The sequence below is a fragment of the Ornithorhynchus anatinus genome, chromosome 8, assembly GCF_004115215.2.
Source record: "Ornithorhynchus anatinus isolate Pmale09 chromosome 8, mOrnAna1.pri.v4, whole genome shotgun sequence".
In the NCBI taxonomy this organism is placed as follows: domain Eukaryota; kingdom Metazoa; phylum Chordata; class Mammalia; order Monotremata; family Ornithorhynchidae; genus Ornithorhynchus; species Ornithorhynchus anatinus.
In genome coordinates, this window is record NC_041735.1 from 14,703,319 (window position 1) to 14,725,301 (window position 21,983).

At 35.7% G+C, this 21,983-nt stretch overlaps 1 protein-coding gene across 2 annotated transcripts in view; it reads right to left on the minus strand.

The window, feature by feature from the left end:
* The window catches only part of SYCP2 (synaptonemal complex protein 2), a 43,551-nt gene extending 22,443 nt beyond the window's left edge, over positions 1-21,108 (minus strand). The window contains exons 1-15 of one of the 2 annotated variants that reach the window (XM_029071281.1): positions 21,055-21,108; positions 19,497-19,542; positions 16,289-16,384; positions 15,332-15,388; positions 13,787-13,847; positions 11,085-11,233; positions 10,536-10,610; positions 8,519-8,638; positions 7,878-7,977; positions 7,522-7,607; positions 6,388-6,445; positions 6,236-6,293; positions 5,072-5,243; positions 4,403-4,533; positions 3,161-3,197 (exon numbers count right to left, since the gene is read on the minus strand). In XM_029071281.1, the coding sequence (XP_028927114.1) occupies positions 3,161-3,197; positions 4,403-4,533; positions 5,072-5,243; positions 6,236-6,293; positions 6,388-6,445; positions 7,522-7,607; positions 7,878-7,977; positions 8,519-8,638; positions 10,536-10,610; positions 11,085-11,233; positions 13,787-13,847; positions 15,332-15,373 (1,089 nt within the window). In that variant the 5' untranslated portion in view covers positions 15,374-15,388; positions 16,289-16,384; positions 19,497-19,542; positions 21,055-21,108. The remainder of the gene's footprint in view (positions 1-3,160; positions 3,198-4,402; positions 4,534-5,071; positions 5,244-6,235; positions 6,294-6,387; positions 6,446-7,521; positions 7,608-7,877; positions 7,978-8,518; positions 8,639-10,535; positions 10,611-11,084; positions 11,234-13,786; positions 13,848-15,331; positions 15,389-16,288; positions 16,385-19,496; positions 19,543-21,054) is intronic. The other variant, XM_029071282.1, reaches the window with a different exon arrangement.
* Positions 21,109-21,983: the final 875 nt, after the last annotated feature.

Genomic DNA, 21,983 nt, shown 5'->3' on the forward strand with positions numbered 1-21,983 from the left:
TTTCCCACATTATCCAACCACCCAATCTGTTCTTTCATTAGCAAATCTTACATTCTTAGTTACTCTTGACTCTGTCTTGTATGTTTAAACTATCTTTGTTTTTCTATCTGCCTCTCACTTACTATACAGTCTTAAATTCTCCATTATTTCAACCACCGCATCATCCTCTCTTGAAACATGGAGTTACCTTTCACTTCTCTCACTTATTCAATCAGGAACCAAGTCAAAATTACATCTTAAGTACAACCAACCCTTCCTCACAAACTCTTTCAGCCACTATTTTGAGGTTGTGACCTTATCACCCAGTAAAAGTTCTGGAGTGACTGAGAAGCTTTCGAGATGCTAAGTACTCTTTTGTTTTTCAACTGAATGCTAATTTTAATTTTTTAATGTTATTTGCTCATTGTTTGAATTTATCCTTAGTGTTATAAGTTACTGGCCTCTAATCTATCCCAATTAAATTTAGTCCATATCCAACAATACAAATCATCTTTATGATGATGCTTCTCATATCACATACTCCCTTCCTCGAGCTGATAGTGACTCCCTGTTATCTCTCACATCAGCCCTAAGTTACTCTGTCAGATGGTGCTCTCATGCTTGGTTGCAATTGGCCACACTTTACATCTTCCACATTACTTTCTCACTCAATCTCTCTCTTCTAATTAATTTGCTCTTTTTTATGTTTTGCCACACCACATTCCTTCTCTCCTTCATAATTTTACTAAAATTCTACTTCCTTCATGAGGAAGGTCCATTAGGAACTTCAAGACTTAACTGCCTTACGTCCATATGTAACCTTGGGATATATTTGTGTCATTCATATAAGTTCATGTTCTTTCTCTCCATTGGACCGCAAGTTCTTCAAGGATAGAACTTAGTCTTTTTCTACTCAAAGTTTTTGTACAGTGCTATGCAAAACGTAGGTAAGGAATAGATTGCTAAGTGCAGGGGTGAAGATGCTAACGATAGCCAAGGATGGTAAACATTTCTAAGAACACCTAGGATGGAATTTAATGGCATTTCTTCAAACGACACTTGGGTTATCATTTTAGTTGGTTCATGATCATCAATTTTCAGAAGTTAAACTAGGATAGTAAGGGAAGTTATCTGTTATGCCAGAACCTTTCCATTTGCCTTTTCCCTTCCTTCATCACAGGCTTAGAGAGTGAAGTGATGGGAAATCTGAAAGGAGGCTGGTCTGAAAAGCAAGAAGCTTGGCTGTACACTCATTATGGGCAGGGAGCATGTCTGCTAATTCTGTTGAACTTCACTCTCCCAAGCACTTAGCAGTAGTAATTTGAATTGTACTCTCCCAAGCACTTTATAGTAGGCACCCAATAAATCCACTGATTGACTGGCTGAGATGGCACCTGAGCCTCTGGCTAAAGGAAGATTTAGTTAAGCATTACTCAAGAGAGAAAGCTGGAGGCACTTTAAGCTAAGTAAGAAGTATGAAGTGTCTGGGTATTTGTGGCCATCTTTAAATTTGCAGCGCATGCTAGTAGATGCTTGGAGGACATGAGTTTTAAATTGCCCATTTTCTTTATGTTTCCTAATAAAGTCCTGATATTGATCCAGTGAATACAGCACTGCTCTAGGAATCAGGAGACCTGTATTCTCCTTTTACTTCTGCTTACTGCGTTTATACCACCAGCGGCGATGTCTACGGGCAAAGTGTCACTTGGAAAAGTCTGGGAGCTTACAAGGCTAGCAGGAATCCTGAGAAACAGCTAATTACCATAGATGAAAAAGATCACAGCAATTGCCAAGGCGGACCGTCTGCCAAATCACCGCATTCCGCACAGTACTGTATTCTGCTGCAGTCACTTCAACTATAAATGGGTCTTCGGCATGTATTTGACAATGTATTTTTGGAGTGTTGGTAAGTGAAGAGTAACTGGGAATATTTTTAGGTAATAACAATAGGTCCCACATAGATAAGTTAAATATGTATATTTTTTACTTATTCTATTTGGTGCACAAAGTTTGAATAAAGGAAAAATTATAAATGGACAAAGATGCAAAATTTTCAGAGTAATGCAAGAAAATAAAGGCCAGGGCTGAAGTTCAGGGGACTTTGGAAGAGGCACATAAAGTACACTTGTTGAGAGTGAGAATACCTGGTCCCTGGAATCCAACTTCCAGGCTAAAAGTAGATCTATTTCAGTGATAGGTAAAGTGGAACACGGGCAGAAATAATATTCTATTATGTTTTTAATGCATTTAAAAATTCTGATGTCATTATTATTTTTGTTGTAAGATGAAGTAATGTAAAATATCAGCAGAGAAAGAGATTTGAAAGTTCATTCAGGATGTAAATTAACAGTCTGACAGAGAATTTATGTTTGCTCTAAAATAACTTAAAAATAGAATTCCAAAATCTAGCAATTTTGAAAATAAAATGGATAACTGAACTGTATATTGCTAATAAACACTTGATTAATCTCTACTAATAATTTATATCAGAAAAAACATTGCTATTTACTTATTGTCTCTCTCCCTCTAGGCTGAATGATCCTTGTGGGAAGGGGAGTGTCTAGCAATTTTGTTGCACTGCACTCTCTCAAGCGCTTAGCATACTGCTCAGTGGTATTTATTGAGCGCTCACTATGTGTAGAGAACATTGTACTATGTGCTTGGATCACTAAGCCCTCAATAAATGCCACTGACTGGTTAATGATGACATTGGATTTATAGTTTTAAAATTCATTGGGAGGCTAGAATTATTCTTGTTAATATGTTTTCTGGGTACATAATATGACCATTTGAATGAGAAGTTTAACTGACATCTATATCAAATTTTGGAGACTTTCCTAATGTTTGAGGCATACCACGCCATCCCCTAAAGTAGGATCTTGTCTAAATGTCATCTTCCAGTAGAATTGTACTGTTTCATGTTTTCTAAATAAAGCATCAATGGATTTGTCAGTACAACCTTAAATATAATGATATTAAATACTATATAAATAAATGTTTGTTTTATATGAAAATTGTGCTTACAAGCTTTTTCTCTAATAATGTGCAATAGACAAAAACATGCTATGTAAAATGATCTAGAAATACAAAAATGAGGGTTTCTATTTAAGCTTCATTCTAGCCTGAGTTTTTCTAGGTTCATAAGTTAACATAAAATGTATGACATAAAAACTTAACCTACCTTACTAAGAGGTAAATCAGATTTATTTAAACAGGTTCTACCAAAAGAAAAAAGAATATTTAAAGCAAAACAAAAGATTATAGCCTTCCAAATGATAGTGGTTAATATGTTTACAAAGACGATCCATTTCCCAAAGATACTGGATCTTGTTATGTGTGAAGCACCGTTCTAAGCACTGCAGTAGATACAAGTTAGGTTGGACACAGTCAGTGCCCCACATAGCACTTCACAGTCTTAATCCTCATTTTACAGATGTGATAACTGAGACACAGAGCAGTTAAGTGACTTGCCCAAGGTCACCAAATCTATTCTTCAAAAAAATTCCAACCTTCATTTCTAATCCTCAAGCATGTTGTTGCCACTGTTGAAGACAGAAAGCTATATTAGGCCTAGTGCTCTGATCCAATAATTGCATATTTTAGCTTTTCATATTCTCGCTTCACGTTTATCCACTTCCCAAATAAGACATGTTATCATCGACATACAAAACGATTCTTTTTTACAATTTGATAATACGATTCAATCTCAAGTAAATAGAGTCTTGCTTCCTGCTGTATTACTCTAAAACCAATTTGAACCTAAACTGATAATGACACACACATCGATTAGACGGTAAGCCCGTCATTGGGCAGAGATTGTCTCTATCTGTTGCCCATTTGTATATTCCAAGCGCTTAGTACAGTGCTCTGTACATAGTAAGTGCTCAATAAATACTATTGAATGAATCTCCTAAATTCTGATGTTTCAGAGTGGAAAAATAATTAGTTCCTTCAACCATCTTGCCATCACTTACCTCTATCTTAATTTTGGCTACTCTCCCTTTTATTTTCCCTTCACTGACATCTCTCCTTTCTTTTTTTTTTTTTTTTGCTGCTGTTTAAAGTAGAGCAGAAAAAAGTCCATAGAAAAGGGAAGGGAAGGAAAATTCAAAAGCAAACACACACACTATGCTTCTATTCTTATTCCAGCACTCTTTGTCCTTGGCTCCATCCCCTGTTCTCATATTGGTTTTTCACAAGAAGAGAATGAAGAAGGAAGTTGGGAATGAAAAGTCTCAGCAGTCACAATATATGTTTGAAACTGCTTATATTTTCAATATGATCCTTAGCTTTTAAGTGCAGAAAATTGGTCAGTCTACCTCCATTCTTTTTTGTAGAGCAAGATGGGAATTTACTACTTATTACCTTAATAATAATTGCCTAATTACCTTAAACAATAAATTAACAATAATTTCTTTCATACCTGTTTTCAGCTAGAGGTACTTTGGCTTTTCTTGAAGGCGCTAACTCCTCTTGTTGAATGTATCTGTCATTAATTTTGTTTAGAAATAATGCTGCTTTTGCATTAAATTCTCCCTCCATTGCTTTATTTTTCTGCAAGAATATTTTGTATATTAAGAATCTCATTGCCTCAGAAAAAATAAAAGAGTGAAAGAGAACAGATGATGTTCAAAAAGGGGAATTGGATCAGAAACCAAATAATTGTGGTATTTGATTATTGTTGTTGTTAATGACAATGATTATAACAGTAATAATAATAAGGGTTATGATACTAATAAAATGGTGGTATTTCTTAAATGTTTACTATGTGCCCAGAACTGAATTAAGTGCTGGGGGTAGATAGACAATAATTAGATTGGTCATTATCACTATTCCACAAGGGGCTCATAGTCTAAGTAGCAGGGAAATTATTTAACACCCATTTTATAGATGAGGTAACGAGGCACAGAGAAGTTAAGTGACTTGCCCAAGTTGCGCAGCAGGCAAGCAATAGAGGCATGATCTGGATTGATAAATGCCATTTTGCACATTATAATAAAATAGCATAAAACAGCTGACACAAAAAAATTGTTAAACCCAGAATATTATTGGAACAAAGATAAAAAAAGAACACTCTGACATGGAAACCTACCATTTCTTTAATTTCCCAGTTATGGTCATTAAACTCAGATGTCATTACTCTTCCAGATTTCCTGGGACCTTCAGCATACTTTGCAATAGCAGGCCCTTTTGCACAACTTTCATTATTCAAATTGCTGGTCATCATTATATTCTCAGTATTTATGGGAGATTTTCTTTCTGTTCTATTTGAAAAAATGGATTCAAAAAAGGCTTCAGATTCAATAGGTAATTCTTCTTTATTTGCAGTGTCATAGTTGCTCTGATGCAAATTTGTAGAATCATTTAAAAAATTTTTATGGATTATTGGTGTTTTACCCATGTCATCTTTCTCCCTGCATACTATTTTTTACTCTGATTTTTTTTACTCTCCTGTGTCTGAAAATACTCAAGAAAAAACTTTTCAAGTAGAAACTCCTTAGATGTAAAAAGACAAAAAAATTATCATTAAAATTAATTTTGAAATAAAAATTCAACTAATACCTAAAATGGACAGAACACAGCCAAAAATACTTTTTCCTCTGAAGAAAAAACCTTAACTTTCATAAAATCTATAACCTGTTGAGGAGCTTAATCTCTGTTGATTTTGAGTTGTTATATTCCTTTCTTGTGTCTGAAATGTAGGCTGTGAATTGGTATTATTTTCACCATCACAGATTTCCAAAAGACCTGGTAGTCTGTAATGATTATGATGGCGTTTGTTAAGCGCTTACTATGTGCCAAGCACTGTTCTTTGCATTGGGCAATGTAATCTTACTCTATTAATACTACCTGACCAAAGTTATTTCTTTAAATTTTATTATTCTGTTATTTTTTACCCTTATGTTGGCATCATTATCTATTAATTTTTCCAACATTTATTTAAAAGTGGCAATTTGGACACTGTTATTAGTACTTATTTACAAAGTCGATTTCACATTATATTTCTGAAGTTTCCTAAATGAAGAATAACAGTAGGGTACTTAAGAAATATAATCAAGGATTAGTTGATATGCAAAAGTACTCATTTTATGGAAGTCAATTTCCAAAAAATTACTGGCCTTGCAATGTGTCCTCCAAAATCTGTTGTGAAGATTGAACAATGAACAACAATACTGAAGCATAAATACTGAGTAATGACTTCCATATTTTCAATTTATGATGCAATAACAATATTAAAGGTTTTATTAATACTTACAAAGGTTTATTCTTTCTGGGCACTGCCACTGATTCAGACATGGCATCCAACAATCCATCTAAATAAAAGACAAATTATTTTTCATTTTCTTTTTTTGAATTGAAGGTCAAAGGTGGAAAAAGAATACATTTAAATCACTCAGATGTGCTTACCAATATTTTCATAGGCATCATTCTGTATCAATTCTGAAATCTTAGCAACTGTGCCTCGCTGAAAAGTGATAAGAAATTTAAATCTGTACAATTAGTATTGTTTTTCTTCTATATCTTAACAAAAATTTATGAAATTTTAAAATAATTGTGCTCCAATAGTAGGTATAAATTGGGTGACATATCTGATTATTTCAACCAAATGTTTTTCCTATATTACAACACTATTTAGTCTAGGGATCCTGGAGAAATCATTTTAACATCTAGGGAGGAGGTAAAGAAGACATTAAGCTATAAGAAGCATGTCAAGGGGTAGAGATCCATCCTGAAAATTAGCTGGTGAACTGACAACTTTTTGAATTATCTTCCCGCAGCAGCAATAATCTTCCCGCCACAACAACCCCAGCTCCCCAGTTCTGGACCCTCCCCCAAAACCTGCCCCTAGATATGCTCTCAATTGGTATTTACTTCATTTTTAGGCTTGCTCAACTTAAATCTCAGATCCTGGCTCTGGTTCCTCTACACTCAGTGTGGGAAAGAGCATGGGTCTGGAAATCAGAGGACCTGGGTTCTAATTCCTCCTCTACCACTTGCCTTTCGTTTGACCTTGGACAAGTCACTTCACTTGTCTGGGTTTCAGTTCCCTCACCCATAAAATGGAGCTTCAGTACGTGTATTCTTTCCTACTTACAATGTGAGGCCCAGGTGGGACCTGATGATTTTGTATCCACCCTAACACCTAGAGCAGTGTTTGGCGCTTAGAAAGTGCTTAACAAATGTAATAATGATAATATTCTAGGCCTCTGCAATCTCCAAACTACTAAAATCATTCTTGGCACAGATCCAGGCTGAAGGAAAGATAAGATTAGTCTAGGCAAGAGAGTAATAATTCCTCCAAGGAAATCTGGGTCCCAGATCCACATAGGACAATCCCTCAGATTTCTCTGTAGGAGCAAAAATTAAGACCCAGAATTCTCATCTCTTCCTAGTTGTTCTAGAATGTGGAGGCATCGGGAAATGAATTTTAACACATCTCAATTTGTTTTTCCATTTACATTCTGATGTTAAAACTGCTATAAAATTTTCATTCCAACATTATGGTTTCTTTACCCACAAATTCCCTCCATTCTTGGTTACCTTTTGTGGTCTTTTGGGAGTGCTAGTTCTTTCCACAGAATTAAGCACTTTCGAAGGCAACTTCGTTCCTTTCTTTTGTTGGGATGCTGAAAACAAAACAATAACCTCATACTGTTATTGTCACGAGGAGCATTTTGCATAAATCTCTATCTGTACTAATGAAGTACAGATATGTTTGCTTCTGCAGTATTTCTTCCAATTGGAAGACATCAGATTCTATGTTTTATAATAATGGACACCAAGGAAGTTAAACTCGTGAAGATTTTCAAAAGGATCGTTATAATAAATTTTTTCCCAAATTGAAACAGTTAAAGCACTTCTAAGAATAACTGTGCTTTTAAAAATATACAACTTACATTTCTTGCTTGATTCCTTTGTGCTCTTGTCAGGAAATCTGTGTTTGTTACAAATCACTGTCACTGCTTGTGACATTTTCACTTTTTTAGGAGTAATCCCCTTAAAATATTACAAGACAGACATTCATGTAAAATACACTACTACTTCCAAAACTACTTAAAAATTAAATTTATATGTGCTATAATAACAATACTGCCAAAATACTATATTTACCCTCATAATAGCCCCTTTTTTGCATAATTTTTGTTAATATTAAAACCAGGATCAGGCTATTACATGGGTCATATAAGAATGAAATCCAGCAATATGGGGAGGAGGAGAAATGAAAAAGAAAGGAGGAAGAAAGGAAGAGAAAAGAGGGTGGACATTTGAAATTATCTTAGTCTATTGCACTTTCCCAAGTGCTGTATACAGTAGACAGACAGTGACTTAAAACCCAAACCAACCTTTCTTTTACTCCTCCAGAGCACACCCATTTCACTGAAGAAACTCCCCATCCCCTCAATTATGCAACTAACATAAGTACATTTTCCTAAAGGATTTTTCTTTCTGTTCTAATATGAAAATAAAACAGAAATTTGGTCTATCACATTTCTACCAATTTTGTTTGCAACAGATTATGATCACGCAATGAATGTACTTGGTGCTGAATATATCTGCTGTCCTCTTGATTAGTAACTCCTATAGCTACAGCTAATGGCTCTCTTCTGTTGGCTTTCTGCTCTTCCACAAGTGAACTGTGACCTCCTGGAACTAGCATCTGTTCAGAATATGTGGTAAAAAGAAAATGTAATATTTTCATTTAGAATAACATTTTAACTTCTGAAAATAAGTGGACTTGTAGAAAATCCTTTAAAGTATGCATCTCCATCAACACACTGGTGGTTTCTCTTTTAAATTCCCTAAAATATTATTTCCTTTTTAGTATCCTAAGAAGATGCAAGAATCTGCCAGGTGTTTACTTACAAATAAGTTATCCAGTAAAATCAAATAAAAAGAGATCAGAAAAGACATCCAAAGTATATTTTAATTTAGGTATGATAAACTATCAATTATATTACTGAAAAATAAAGCAGTTTTTTTGTGACAGGAAAACAGTTGTGAAAGACTGTTAAATGATCTTTTTAGACCCAAGGACATCCAAAGTGTATTTTATTTTAGGTATGATAAACTATCAATTATATAACTGAAAAATAAAGCAGAATTTTTTGTGACAGGAAAACAGTTGTGAAAGACTGTTAAATGATCTTTTTAGTCCCAAGTCAACTAAACAGCATTGTGGAGCAAAGGTGATTTCGATTGTCAGATGTCTGAAATACCTTTTCCCCACAATTCTCAACTTCTATACCCTTTAAAATATGGGGAAACTGGGGTCAATAGCCAAAGAGTTATTCTCCATTATATTATAGCCCTTCCTTCATCAGGTGACCCATTTCAATACATAGGCAAATATTCATTTATTCATTCATATTTATTAAGCACTTACTGCATGCCAAGAACCCTAAGCGCTTGGGAAAGTATGATACAACAATAAAGAGTGACAATCCCTGCCCACAATGAGCTCTAAGTCTAGAAGGTACAACTGTAAACAGATTTTTGAACCTCATTTCATATATATCTTAAAACGTAACTGAAGTTGTGACTCTTCAACTGATTTCTAACCATTCTGGAAAAGCAGATTATGGGAGGCAAATATGGAAAAAGGGAGAAAAACTTTGGGGCTTAATATGCAAAATCCTTAGATTACCTGTTTACAATAATCTAAGTGCAAAACTGCTCCTCAAATCACAGAACAGAATGTTTCCTTCCTAGTAGCTGACTCAGTTCCTTACTCATGTTCAGCATGGATCATTGAAAATGTTTACAAATTAGAGAAATGAAATATACACGCTAAGAAATTTAAGTTATCTCCTTCACCTATCCATAAATTCAATACTTTCTATGGTACTGAAACCCACAAACTCTCTATTTATTCGTTCATTCAGTCGTATTTATTAAATGCTTAGTGTGTACAAAACATTGTAGAAATTAGAGTGGAGAAGAATGAAAGTATTTGGTTCTGATTTGTGGGATATACACATACCCTGCAATTACTGCCTTTTCCCTCATTAGACAGCATATTTATTTGTGTCCTTCAAAGTTGAGAAACGCTAAATATCATTAATAAAAATATCAATATTTATATCAATATCAATATTGTTGATATTTATATTAACACTATCATATTGAAAAGCAGCGCTGCTTAGTGGAAAAAAATATGGGCCTGGGAATTAGAGGATCTGTTCTAATCCCATCTCTGCCACTTGTCTGTTGTTTGATTTTGTGCAAGTCATTTAACTTTAAGGTACCTTAGTTTCCTCATCTGTAAAATGGCTATTAAATACTTGTTCTCCTGTCCCCATATACTGGGATCCGTGTAGGCCAGGGACTGTGTCCAACCTGATTATCTTGTGTCTGTCACAGATATCTTGTGTATGTAGTATGCACTTAATACCACAATTATTATTATCATTAGGTTTCCAATCTATTCTGTGATGATGCATTCATCAGTCTGTTCTTCCTAATACTAAGAAATTAAATAGGCTGGACTCTATAATGAATCTAACTCTTCTCTGAATCATGTTTGGGCAAAACAAGCTTTTACTAAAGGAGAGTACCTGTGATTGCTCTTCACCAAAAATGACATGCACTGTTGATTTGGCAGTAGAAATTGCTTGCTTCCTGATAAATCCCTAAAAATGCAAATTATTGAAAGTTCTGTTATTTTTTTCCAGTTAATATCTCTCATTCTGAACATTAAATTATTTGCTTTCTTATTAAAGGTGTTAGCTTACGAATAAGCTATCCATTAAAACCAAATAAAATATGAGATCAGAAAGAACATCGAAAGTATATTTTATTTTAGGTATGATAAACACTATCATTTTATAAATGAAAAATAAAGCAGAATTTTTTGCGATAGGAAAACGGTTGTGAAAGACTATTAAATGATCTTTTTAGTCCCAAGTCAACTAAATAGCATTGTGGAGCAAAGGTGATTTAGACTGGTGAAGCCTACAGACTATTTGGCTATTCATCTATAGATGAATAACAAAAAGTTAAACCTGAACCTCTTAATTTCATAGAGACTTTGTAGATATTACATATACATATTTCAGATTATTTCAGAGACAGATGAAAATGAACGAGAAACAAATTGAACTTGCCTTATATTTTTCTGTGCCATAAATTCGTTGAGTGATATCAAGGATATCTGATGCAGCATCAAAATATAATTTAATTTGTTTCCCTTCTTTCTTACAAATGGTGATCGTATTTTTTAGAGTCAATGTTAATAACTTTCTTGCATTTTTCACTGAACAAAAGAAATATTTATTAGATTTAAAACACTACTTCTATTGACTGGTGTACTAATGAATTAAAGGCAAATGAACTTGATTGAAATTAAGCATACAGCTAAATATGCCAACTTTGCATACTATTTTTACTTAAACTTTCTATTACTGAAACAACTGTACAATAAAAATGAGTTCTTTCATTTTGGCCATTTTTCTCATCAACCAATCAAAACTACTAGTCTGAAACTGTTTTCAAAAAGTTATCTGTGGAGCATCCAAGTACAGATACTAATTTCAATATTTTTCTCATTGTGGTCACAATCTCATGTCATTAATTTTATTTACTTATATTTAGCTGTTCTTTATTTTTAAAGATCACACCAGTAGCGTTGAAGATGATGAACTAGGATTAGAGAATAGGAAACAGGGAGGCTAATCCCCTTCTCTCTTTAGTTTTGTCCTTTTTCTTTATCGCATTTATACTGGTTTAGTCTATCTAAGGGACAGGAGCTCTGAGAAGTCCCATACGATCCCACTTTCTCTGAGAAGCTTTCTGATTAATTCACAACATCCCACAACCCAACACTTTCCTTAGGATTTACATATTCCATTCTAATCTTCGGTACATTAATACATGTGAATTTGTATAATTATCTACTTATTTATTTGTAAAATTTACTTCTTCAGTGATTTCATCCTGACACTTTCATATTATTTTTATTTTTACTGTTCTTACTATTCCTACTAATTGAAAATTATTTTTTGTCTGTTCACATTATATTGCATTCATAGAGAACAGTGACCTGGTGTCTTGCTTCTGTGTACTCTCCCAAGTGTTTACTACAGTGCTTAGCCCCCAGTAGACACATAAATATCACTGATGGTAATAATGATGTTGAAGCATAGGTCTCTTGCCTCATGCCTTCACGTCCCTACACTGATTTAGCCTTGGAAACAGAAGGCTAAAGTGTTGTTACCATGATGCTTCCTGGATAATATGGAATGGACAGTGAAATTTCACACACATTGAAGCACATGTTTACTTACGTATCTTAAATTCACTTTTTTACTTTTCCACCCTTTCACTATCTGCAACTGGCAGCTCCATGACCAAACTACTTTTAAGTGTTAACAGTCAGTACACGTCAAAGTTCTTACAATAATGTTCAAACTGGAACTTGACCAAAGAAGGGGAATAAGCAAGGTGAACCATTTCTCTGATTGTGTCTTCCCAATGTCCCAATTCAGAAAATTGGGTTTCTAGAAAATCATGACTACCCCTTTCTGAAGATATGAGGTAGCATTTTCTAAATCTTTTGGTATTTTCTCAGTTCTAAATGTTTAGTAAAAAAAAGTGGTTTAATTGGGCATATTTTCTTTAACCTGTAGATTGTATTTTTATTTACTGTTTACTTCTATAACGCTCCCCCAAACAGCAAAATCCAAAATCTAAATACACTTAGTCCAAATTCCCTTCCACATCTTGGGAGAGGGAAGAGTTATTAGAAATGGGATAATTTGGAATCAAATTTGCATTAATCTCTTGTGTTTTTCCTTAAAACAGTTAACTGCTTTAAATACAGTGGGTGGGAAAATTAAAAAAAATGTAGCGTATCATACATAACACTAACACCAACTCTTACCCATGAATTGGGAGTGTGGAGATTTAAAAAACGATATTAAGAGATAAGCTTCATTCCCACAGTATTTTAGGCTAAGTGGGCAATAAGGTGAGCAATATAACTAAACTGTTTCATAGGGACAAACAAGGACCAGTCACTAAGATCTAGGGTCACTCTCCCAGTCTGGCAAACCATATACCTGCAGTGGCAATGGGATAGCTTGGTTCTGCAAGATTCCAAAGCTGAGTATATTTCCCTGCCACCCTGAGGGGAAAGGAACTCTGAGGCCATGGCAGGGCCCATATTCTTTGCTGATCCTAGCTAGGGCTAAAATTGGACTCTCTCCCACCTACCCCTAATCTTGAGATCAGGAATGAGCTTTAAATGACTGATGGCAGGGATGCCTTAGTTTCTTGTACTCTCTCAGGAGCTTAGTGAGTTCTCTGCACATAGTAAGCACTCAAATACCGATTAATAGAAAGCTTTCTTTGCTTTTTCTTTACTTTTATTTTTGTCTCTCAAGTGCTTTAAAGCAATGCTTTCTCATAGTAGGCATTCAATAAATAGTACTGATTGACTGACTTTGCTTGGAACAAAGTCTGCACCAATCAAGGTTTTCCTAAACTTTTCCAAGCCTTAGTGGAATAGGGCATAAGGAAGCCTTTCCTGGCTAGAGGCAGATACTTGGAGACATTCCTCAACCATGTATGCTTGTCTTGCCCTTTTCTCCCACTCTGGATATCACTTTTATCTATGTTTGTCATTCTTTCCTCTATTTCTCTTTTCTTTTTCTGCCTGTTTCTGTGTTCACCTCTGTGACCTTCTGGCTGTGGTCTTGGGTCTGCAGCTCTCGGTGTGACTGCTTTCTCTGCCTTTGGAACATCCAAACCTCTGAGAAAATTCACCTCTAATTCACTCAAAATTAGAACTAACAGAAACATACAGTACCTTCAAGATTATATACTTCTACCTCATTTTCAGAAACATTTGTTGTTTCATATGTATGTTTCTGAAATGCAAAAAAAAAATTGAAAATAAAAGCTCAAATTATTTACATTATTCATTCATTCATTCAATAGTATTTATTGAGCGCTTACTATGTGCAGAGCACTGTACTAAGCGCTTGGGATGAACAAGTCGGCAACAGATAGAGACAGTCCCTGCCGTTTGACGGGCTTACAGTCTAATCGGGGGAGACGGACAGACAAGAAACAATCGGACTAAACCGCGGTCAAGGGGAAGAACATCTCGTAAAAACAATGGCAACTAAATAGAATCAAGGCGATGTACAATTCATTAACAAAATAAATAGGGTAACGAAAATATATATAGTTGAGCGGACGGGTACAGTGCTGTGGGGATGGGAAGGGAGAGGTGGAGGAGCAGAGGGAAAAGGGGAAAATGAGGCTTTAGCTGCGGAGAGGTAAAGGGGGGATGGCAGAGGGAGTAGAGGGGGAAGAGGAGCTCAGTCTGGGAAGGCCTCTTGGAGGAGGTGATTTTTAAGTAAGGTTTTGAAGAGGGAAAGAGAATCAGTTTGGCGGAGGTGAGGAGGGAGGGCGTTCCAGGACCGCGGGAGGACGTGACCCAGGGGTCGACGGCGGGATAGGCGAGACCGAGGGACGGCGAGGAGGTGGACGGCAGAGGAGCGGAGCGTGCGGGGTGGGCGGTAGAAAGAGAGAAGGGAGGAGAGGTAGGAAGGGGCAAGGTGATGGAGAGCCTTGAAGCCTAGAGTGAGGAGTTTTTGTTTGGAGCGGAGGTCGATAGGCAACCACTGGAGTTGTTTAAGAAGGGGAGTGACATGCCCAGATCGTGACACCCCCAGGTTACAGCTACGCCTCATGATACTACAAACTGGAGATTTGGTCATTATAGTCTGACGCCCTACCCCACGCTTCAGCTAACCTATAACATCCAAAACCCAGGGAAACAACCATTACTGTTTGACACCTTGACAATCCAATGCATCACTTTAAAATGCACTAGATGCACAGATGAGAAGCTATGATCTTTCCACCACCAGCTAAAATTTTGGGATTAGCATCAATTTTTCTAAGTCTACCATCATTTAAAAAAACCCATATGTGTGTGTATATATATATATATGTATATATATATATAAAGATAAAATATATAAAAATCATTGGAAAAGATATTCATCGAGAGGTGAGTTCAAAGTTGTGAAAAGCTGTTCAGAAGAAGTTGGCTACTAAAAGACACATAATAAAGACAAGAAGAAAGATATTGTTCTAACTAGATTAGACAAATTCTTCATTGAAGATGAAAAACCACCTTCATAATCAGCAGAGTTTATACTTAGCAGCTTCCTGCAACAATTCATAATCATAGTACAGCTCCAAATTTGTTACAATATTATGTTGTGAATTACTTTTAACAAAGGTTAAACAATAATTTAATTATGCTTAATGTATATACAGTGGCCTGTTGGTGTCAGTAGAGATAAAAATGTGGCCACCACCAAAAAGAATTACTTACCTGGAAATTTTTGGCATCACTGGCTAGTATACTAGATCTCATAAGAAGGGACTGATGCTGGAAGGAGGGAGAAATTCAAGAAGGACTGGATAAATCATACTAAAGCAATTTCATTCCTCCCTCATAAATCAGAAAATACCAGGAGCAGAGATAAGGTAAAGAATGTGCTTCCTAATTGATGGTACTTATAAACTGTAGTCATCCCATACAACTGAGCAAGAATATAGGATTTGGGCATTAATTATTATTCCAAGTGATATCTCCATTATAATTTTAAACACCATAAGAATAATAAATGATAAAAGTAAAATTAAAATATAATGCCTAATATTCCTGTAAAACCTAAATCTATAGAACTGCATGGAATCTTATGATAATTATGGTATTTTTTGGACTTTTACTCTGTGTCAAGCACTGTTTAAAGAACTAGGGTAGATATAAGTCAATCAGGTTGGACACAGTCTCTGTCCCATGTGGTGCTCACCATAATAAGTCTTGAATCCCCATTTTACAAATGAAGAAAATGAGGCACAGATAAGTTAAAGGACCTGTCCAAGGTCTCACAGCAGACAAGTGGCAGAGCCTGGATTAGAACCTACGTCCGCTGACTCCTAGGCCTGTGCTCTTTCCACTGAGAAGAAACTATCTTCTTAATTGCAACATCTATGGTCGCACAAAAAAATTGGAGGTTAAATATGTTTCTTCAGCTCTATGCAGAACTTTAGAATATTTTTTACAATAAAAATCTTACATTAATAACTTCTGAAATGACGCAAAAGTCCGCAGTACTGAAAAAACTTCCAACATACATAATTAATTTTTTTTTATCTTGTGTAATCGATTGTCAGAGGTTGAAATGATGCTCTTTTAGTCAATTTAGCTTGCTACCTAATACAGTAAAATAATGCAAAGGCATGCTCATTTATTTTCATACAGAATATGGAAATATTAGCTTACTTCATTATCTTGTAAAGTGTGGAAAGATATACTTCTGCTACAAAGGTTAAAGCCAATCCAAAATCCTTGATGATTTGCATCTAGTGGTATCTGTAACTTTTAAAAAAAGTTTCAAAAAAACTTTAAGAAAGCCTTAGTATAGATTATATAAATATATATACAATACATATGCAAAATACCACATTTATTCCATATTCAATATGTATTACTTTGGTAAAATATTAACCTAATTACCAAAGCTTTTGTGCAAAATTTTTGAAAGAGAGCAAGGATGGGGCTATCATTTCAATCATATAAAAATTAAGTAACAATAAGGGGAGGATGAGAAAAAAGAAGCTTAGTACAGTGCTCTCTACATAGTAAATAGTCAATAAATATGAATGATTGAAAAAAGAGAAGTAAAAAGGAGGAGGAAAGGAGGGGAGAAGGAAGAGGAAGGTAAGAGGACAGTTCAAAATGCAACTCTCACTGTGAAATCTACATCTCCAATCTTAATTTCTCTCCCTCACTTCAGTATTACATTTCCTCCTGCCTTCAAGCCACTCTACTCGGATGTCCTGCAATCACCTCAAACCTGACGTGTCAAAACTCAACTCATCTTCCCATCTAATCCCTGTCCTTCCCTAACTTTCCCTTGACGTTACATGGCACCACCATCCTTCCCGTCTCTCAAGCCCTTAACCTTGGAATTATCCTGACTTCTTTCTCTCATTCAACCCACATATTCAATCCATCACTAAATCTTGTCAGTTCAACCTTCACAACATCGCTAAAGTCCACTCTTTCCTCTCCATCCAAACTGCTACCATGTTACTCTAAGCACATATCCTATCCTGCCTTTATTACTTTCCGCTTCCTTGCTTACCTCCCTGCCTCCTGTCTCTCTTCACTCCAGTCCACACTTCACTCTACTGCCCAGATCACTTTTCTACAAAAACGTTCAGCCCATGTTTCCTCACTCCTCAAGAACCTCCAGTAGTACCCCATCCACCTCCACATCAAACTACTCTTTACCATCAGCTTTAAAGCACTCAAATCACCTTACCCCTTCTTACCTCACCTCGCTAATCTCCTCTCATCTAGCCCACACACTTTGCTCCTCTAATGCTAATCTTCTCACTGTTCCTTAATCTTGTCTATCTCACCACTGAACTCTCTCCTCTGGCCTGCAACACCCTCCCTCTTCATATCTGACAATTACTCTCTCTGCTTCTTATTGAAGGCCTATCTTCTCCAAGAGGCTTTCCCTGACTAAACCCTCTTTTTCTTTTCTTCAACTCCCTTCTGCATCACCCTGACTTGCTCCCTTTATTCATCCTTCCTCCCAGCCCTTCAGCACTTATGTACATATCTGTGCTTTCATTTATTTACATTAATATCTGTCTACTCCTCTACACTTTAAACTCGTTTCGGGCAGGGGATGTGCCTGTTATATCTCCCAATTGCTTAGTAGTGTTGTGCACACAGTTAGTGCTCAATAAATATGACTGACTATTACAGGGTGGGAGACAAAGGAGGAGCCAGGAGCCAGGAAAAGAAACTGAGGAAAGGTCAGGAGGGCATCAAAAGAGAGGACAGTGACAGTGAAGTCAAGCTTGACAAAGTTTCAGGGAGCAGAGATGGTCTACAGTGTTGAAAGCGGCTGAGTGGTCTCAGAGAATTAGAATAGAGTAGAACCTATCAGATTTGGCAAGAAGAAGGTCATTGGTTATGTTAGAGAGGGATGTTTCTGTGGAATGAAGGAGGCGGAAGCCAGATTGGAGGAGATCAAGGAAGGAATTGGAGACAGTGCATATAAATGACTCTCTTAAAAAGTTTGAGGAAGAAGGGTAGAAGGAAGATGGGGAGATAACTGGAGGGAGCCATGGGGTCAAGGAGGTGGGAATTTTTTAGGATAAGGTAGCAATTTTAGATGTAGAGGAAAGGGAAGTTTTTTGCAATATTGTGAAGGCAGAATAGACAAGATTTGGTGAGAATGAATATATGGATGGAATGAGAGATGAGTGAAGGAAAATGCAAAGGTTACAGGTTTGTGAGATAGGGAGTACAGTGGTATTGTCTACAGTGATGGGAAAGACAAGGAGAGGACACGGTTTGGATAGGAAGATAAGGAGTTCAGTTTTGTACATGTTTAGCTTGAGATAGGATGAAAAGGATAGAATGATAGAAAGTAGTGGGGAGGAAGCCATTGGAAAGTGAAGTATTAAAGATGGCAATAAAAGAGGGAAGGAGGAAGGGGTTGAGTATTTTCAAAAGGTATGAAGGTACAGGGGCTAAATTTAGAAAGGAGGCAAGAGATCTCTTCTTGAGTTACTACAGGGATTCCCAATGCCAAGTGCCCTGGGGCAAATCCATCTCTGCTGCTTTATAATAATAATTATAATTAAAATGTTGGCATTTGTTAAGAGCTTACTAAGTGCAAAACACTGTTCTAAGCGCTAGGGGAGTACACGGTAATCAGGATGTCTCATGTAGGGCTCACAGACTTCATCCCCATTTTACAGATGAGGGAGCTGAGGCCTAGAGAAGTGACTTGTCCAAAGTCACACAGCTGCCAAGTGGCAGACTTTATCATATTTCTTAACCTTCTCCTTTTAACCCAGGGGCACTCAGCTGCCAGTTTACAATTACATGCTATAAAAAGCTTTTCAACTCAAAAATCAAGGGTGGGATAATTGTGTGGTGGAGGCAAAAAAATACAAATAGTGTGTTAATACATATATTACCTAATTTGCCATGGTCGCTGATTTGAAATTCCACACCCATAATTGTAGAATTATGATAACATGTTATGGTAAAAATACTATCTCTATACAACTTTCACTGTGTCTCTATCTCTATTTATAATGATAATGGGATTAAGTGCTTACTGTGTCAAGCCCTATCTAAAATGCTGGGGTAAGATACAAGTTAAATCAGGTTGGACACAGACCGTTTCTCACATGGGGGATTAAGTCTAAGTAGGAGGGAGAACAGGAATTGAAATTCCCATTTTATAGATGAGGAAATTGAGGACAGACCAAGTTAAGTGACTTGCCTGAAGTAAGCAACTGGCAGAGTCAGGAATAGACCTCAGATCCTCTGACTCCCAGTTCCCATGCTCTTTCCACTTGGCCACACAGCTTCTTTTCCAATGATTGTACCTCTTCCAATGATTTTAAAAAGAGAATAGGATACGTCAATCAAGAAAACTATCAGAATAACTTACCTCATATTCATTGAGAAATAGAGACGAACACAGAAATGTGAAAACCCTGCAATGAAAATATTAGTATTAAAACCTACACTAAAATGCAGCCAGTTCAGTAGCAATATGTCTGCCAGCAAAATAAACAGTAATAATGATGATATTTGTTAAGCGCTTACTATGTGCCAAACACAAAAAGAACAGATAGTAGATATAAATATACTGAACTGAATAATTCTGCCTCAGATAGGAAAATTTTCATTATATCAAACATGTCCAGGATCCATAACAAACCAACACTGAGACAGCATTTTCTATTGAGACAGAAGTGCAACTGTCAAGAGACAACTCTCAAGATTATTCTTTCCAAAAAATGATAGTGAAAAACTAATTGTACATATTTTGGGATTTACAGGAATTTGTACCCCTTTTTTTAAAAAAAATCTGAGTAACAGCCTACAAAATTTACACCAACCAAGAGGAGCATAGGAAGGAGTGCACAGGACTGGCATGAGCAAGTGTTAAATTGATATAATGTACTGGATCCAATTAAATTTTTTGGAGGATTTTTTACAATGAAGACTATTTATGACAAATTATTAACATTATCTATCAATTAATGGTATTTATTGAGTGCTTTCCTAAGTGATTAAAACTGTACTAAATGCTTGGGAGAATATATAACAGAAATATAACAGAATAAGCATTACTATGATATATATTAAGTTCTGAATTTGGGCCAGACACTATATTAAATACATAACTACACTATGGGTCTAATCCAGTCAACCCCAAACTTTGGATGAATACCCTAAAATCTGATAGTTCAGAATGAGAAAAAAATTAATCCCCTCCATTCTAGGTTTCCCCAAATCTGAGTATATGTGTCACTTCTCTGGAAAGTCTGCCTTGCAGCTAAGTATGGCAGAGTGAAAAAACAAAAAACAAAAACCAACCACCACCTAACAGTAGGGAAATTTTATATTTCAACTTCTGGTCACTGAGTTAAGCATGGAAGGACTCAAGAACGTCAAGTTGAAATGATGTGAACTGAAATTTTAATAGAGATAGTGTCCTCTGACAATATTTGATTACAAGTGGAAACACTGATTTATGGCCCCACAAATATGGTCTGTATGGTATAAATCTTAGCTAATAATTGTTGGTCTTTAATTTTATGTTCATCATTGCAAAGCAAATTCAGGGCTCAATTATGTTTTTATGCAGTAAAATTACTTCAAATAATTGCCTTGTGTCTTGGAGTCATGTTTGCTGTTGTAAGATTAACATTCCTTATTTACTATTAGAAAAAACATTATTATTGAGTATGTATTGTGTTCAGAAAAATCCAAGGTCACTAAAACCCAGTGCCTCAATCATTTCTCTGCCCTGTCAATTTCTGGTACCTAAAAAAGACGCAAGGAGGCAGTGTGGGCCTCATGGAAAGAACAGAGTTTTGGGAGTCAGAGAAACCTGGGTTTAATTTCCAACTCTGCTAATTGTCTGCTGTAGATTCTGAATGTCCTTAGGTCCAGCAAAATATATAGTTTCTTCATTAAACATATTATAGCATGCCTACCTTTGGTTTAGAAGCAAGTTTAGTATTCACTGCTTTAAGAAATTCTCTGCAGTCCTAGGAAGAAAACAGTATGTTTAAGGAAACTATAACATTTCTGTCACTTGGAAATTAAAAAATTTTCAACATTTTAATATGCCACCATACTGTTTCAAAATCAGAGTCTTTAAATTTCTTTAAAATGTGTTGATAGCCCACTTCCATTGAAAACCAGTGGCTTGCCAGTTCTTTTTCTTTCTCTTTCTGAGGTCATTCTACATAAAGCTTCTGTAAATAGCCACTTTGCAAAATAATAATCTATGAAACAAATTCGATTACTAATTGATATTTTATAGATTATTTAAAGGTGCTAATTATGCTAATATATTATGATAAACCAAATAATTCTAAAATGTTGATGCAATGCATTAATAGTCCAAGCAATACAAGAGTAGCTAACCTAATCCTTGTTTTATTAAAACACAAAATTTCTAATTTATATTAAAATATAATAACAATTTCATTTCACCAAAGAAAAGCTGAAAGTCTATCCTATCACTTTTTATATAGATGCACAGTTTAAACATGCAAACAAGAACACAGAACAGTATAGTACTAACATTCTTTTTTTAAAATTAATTAGTGACGGCAGTAATCTTAAAACAATTTTTCCATACGTCTATTTTTTCTTTGGAAACTACTAAATGAGCATTGTCACAAAAAATACATTTGGAACAAGGGCATTTTCTAATTTTTCCTGCATAAAAGAAAGATGTCTTTTAGCTAACTTAAGTAACGCATCTAAGAGTTTCACTACTGGAGGCTGCTCTATGCTTGAGCATTCAGCTGGAGGTGGCATTTGAATCCTAATCCCTCCCTCACTACTAGTGTGGTTTTAATGGGGTTTAAAAATGAACATATTTTTTATTTTGTCTTTCCTCTGTTTTCCCCAG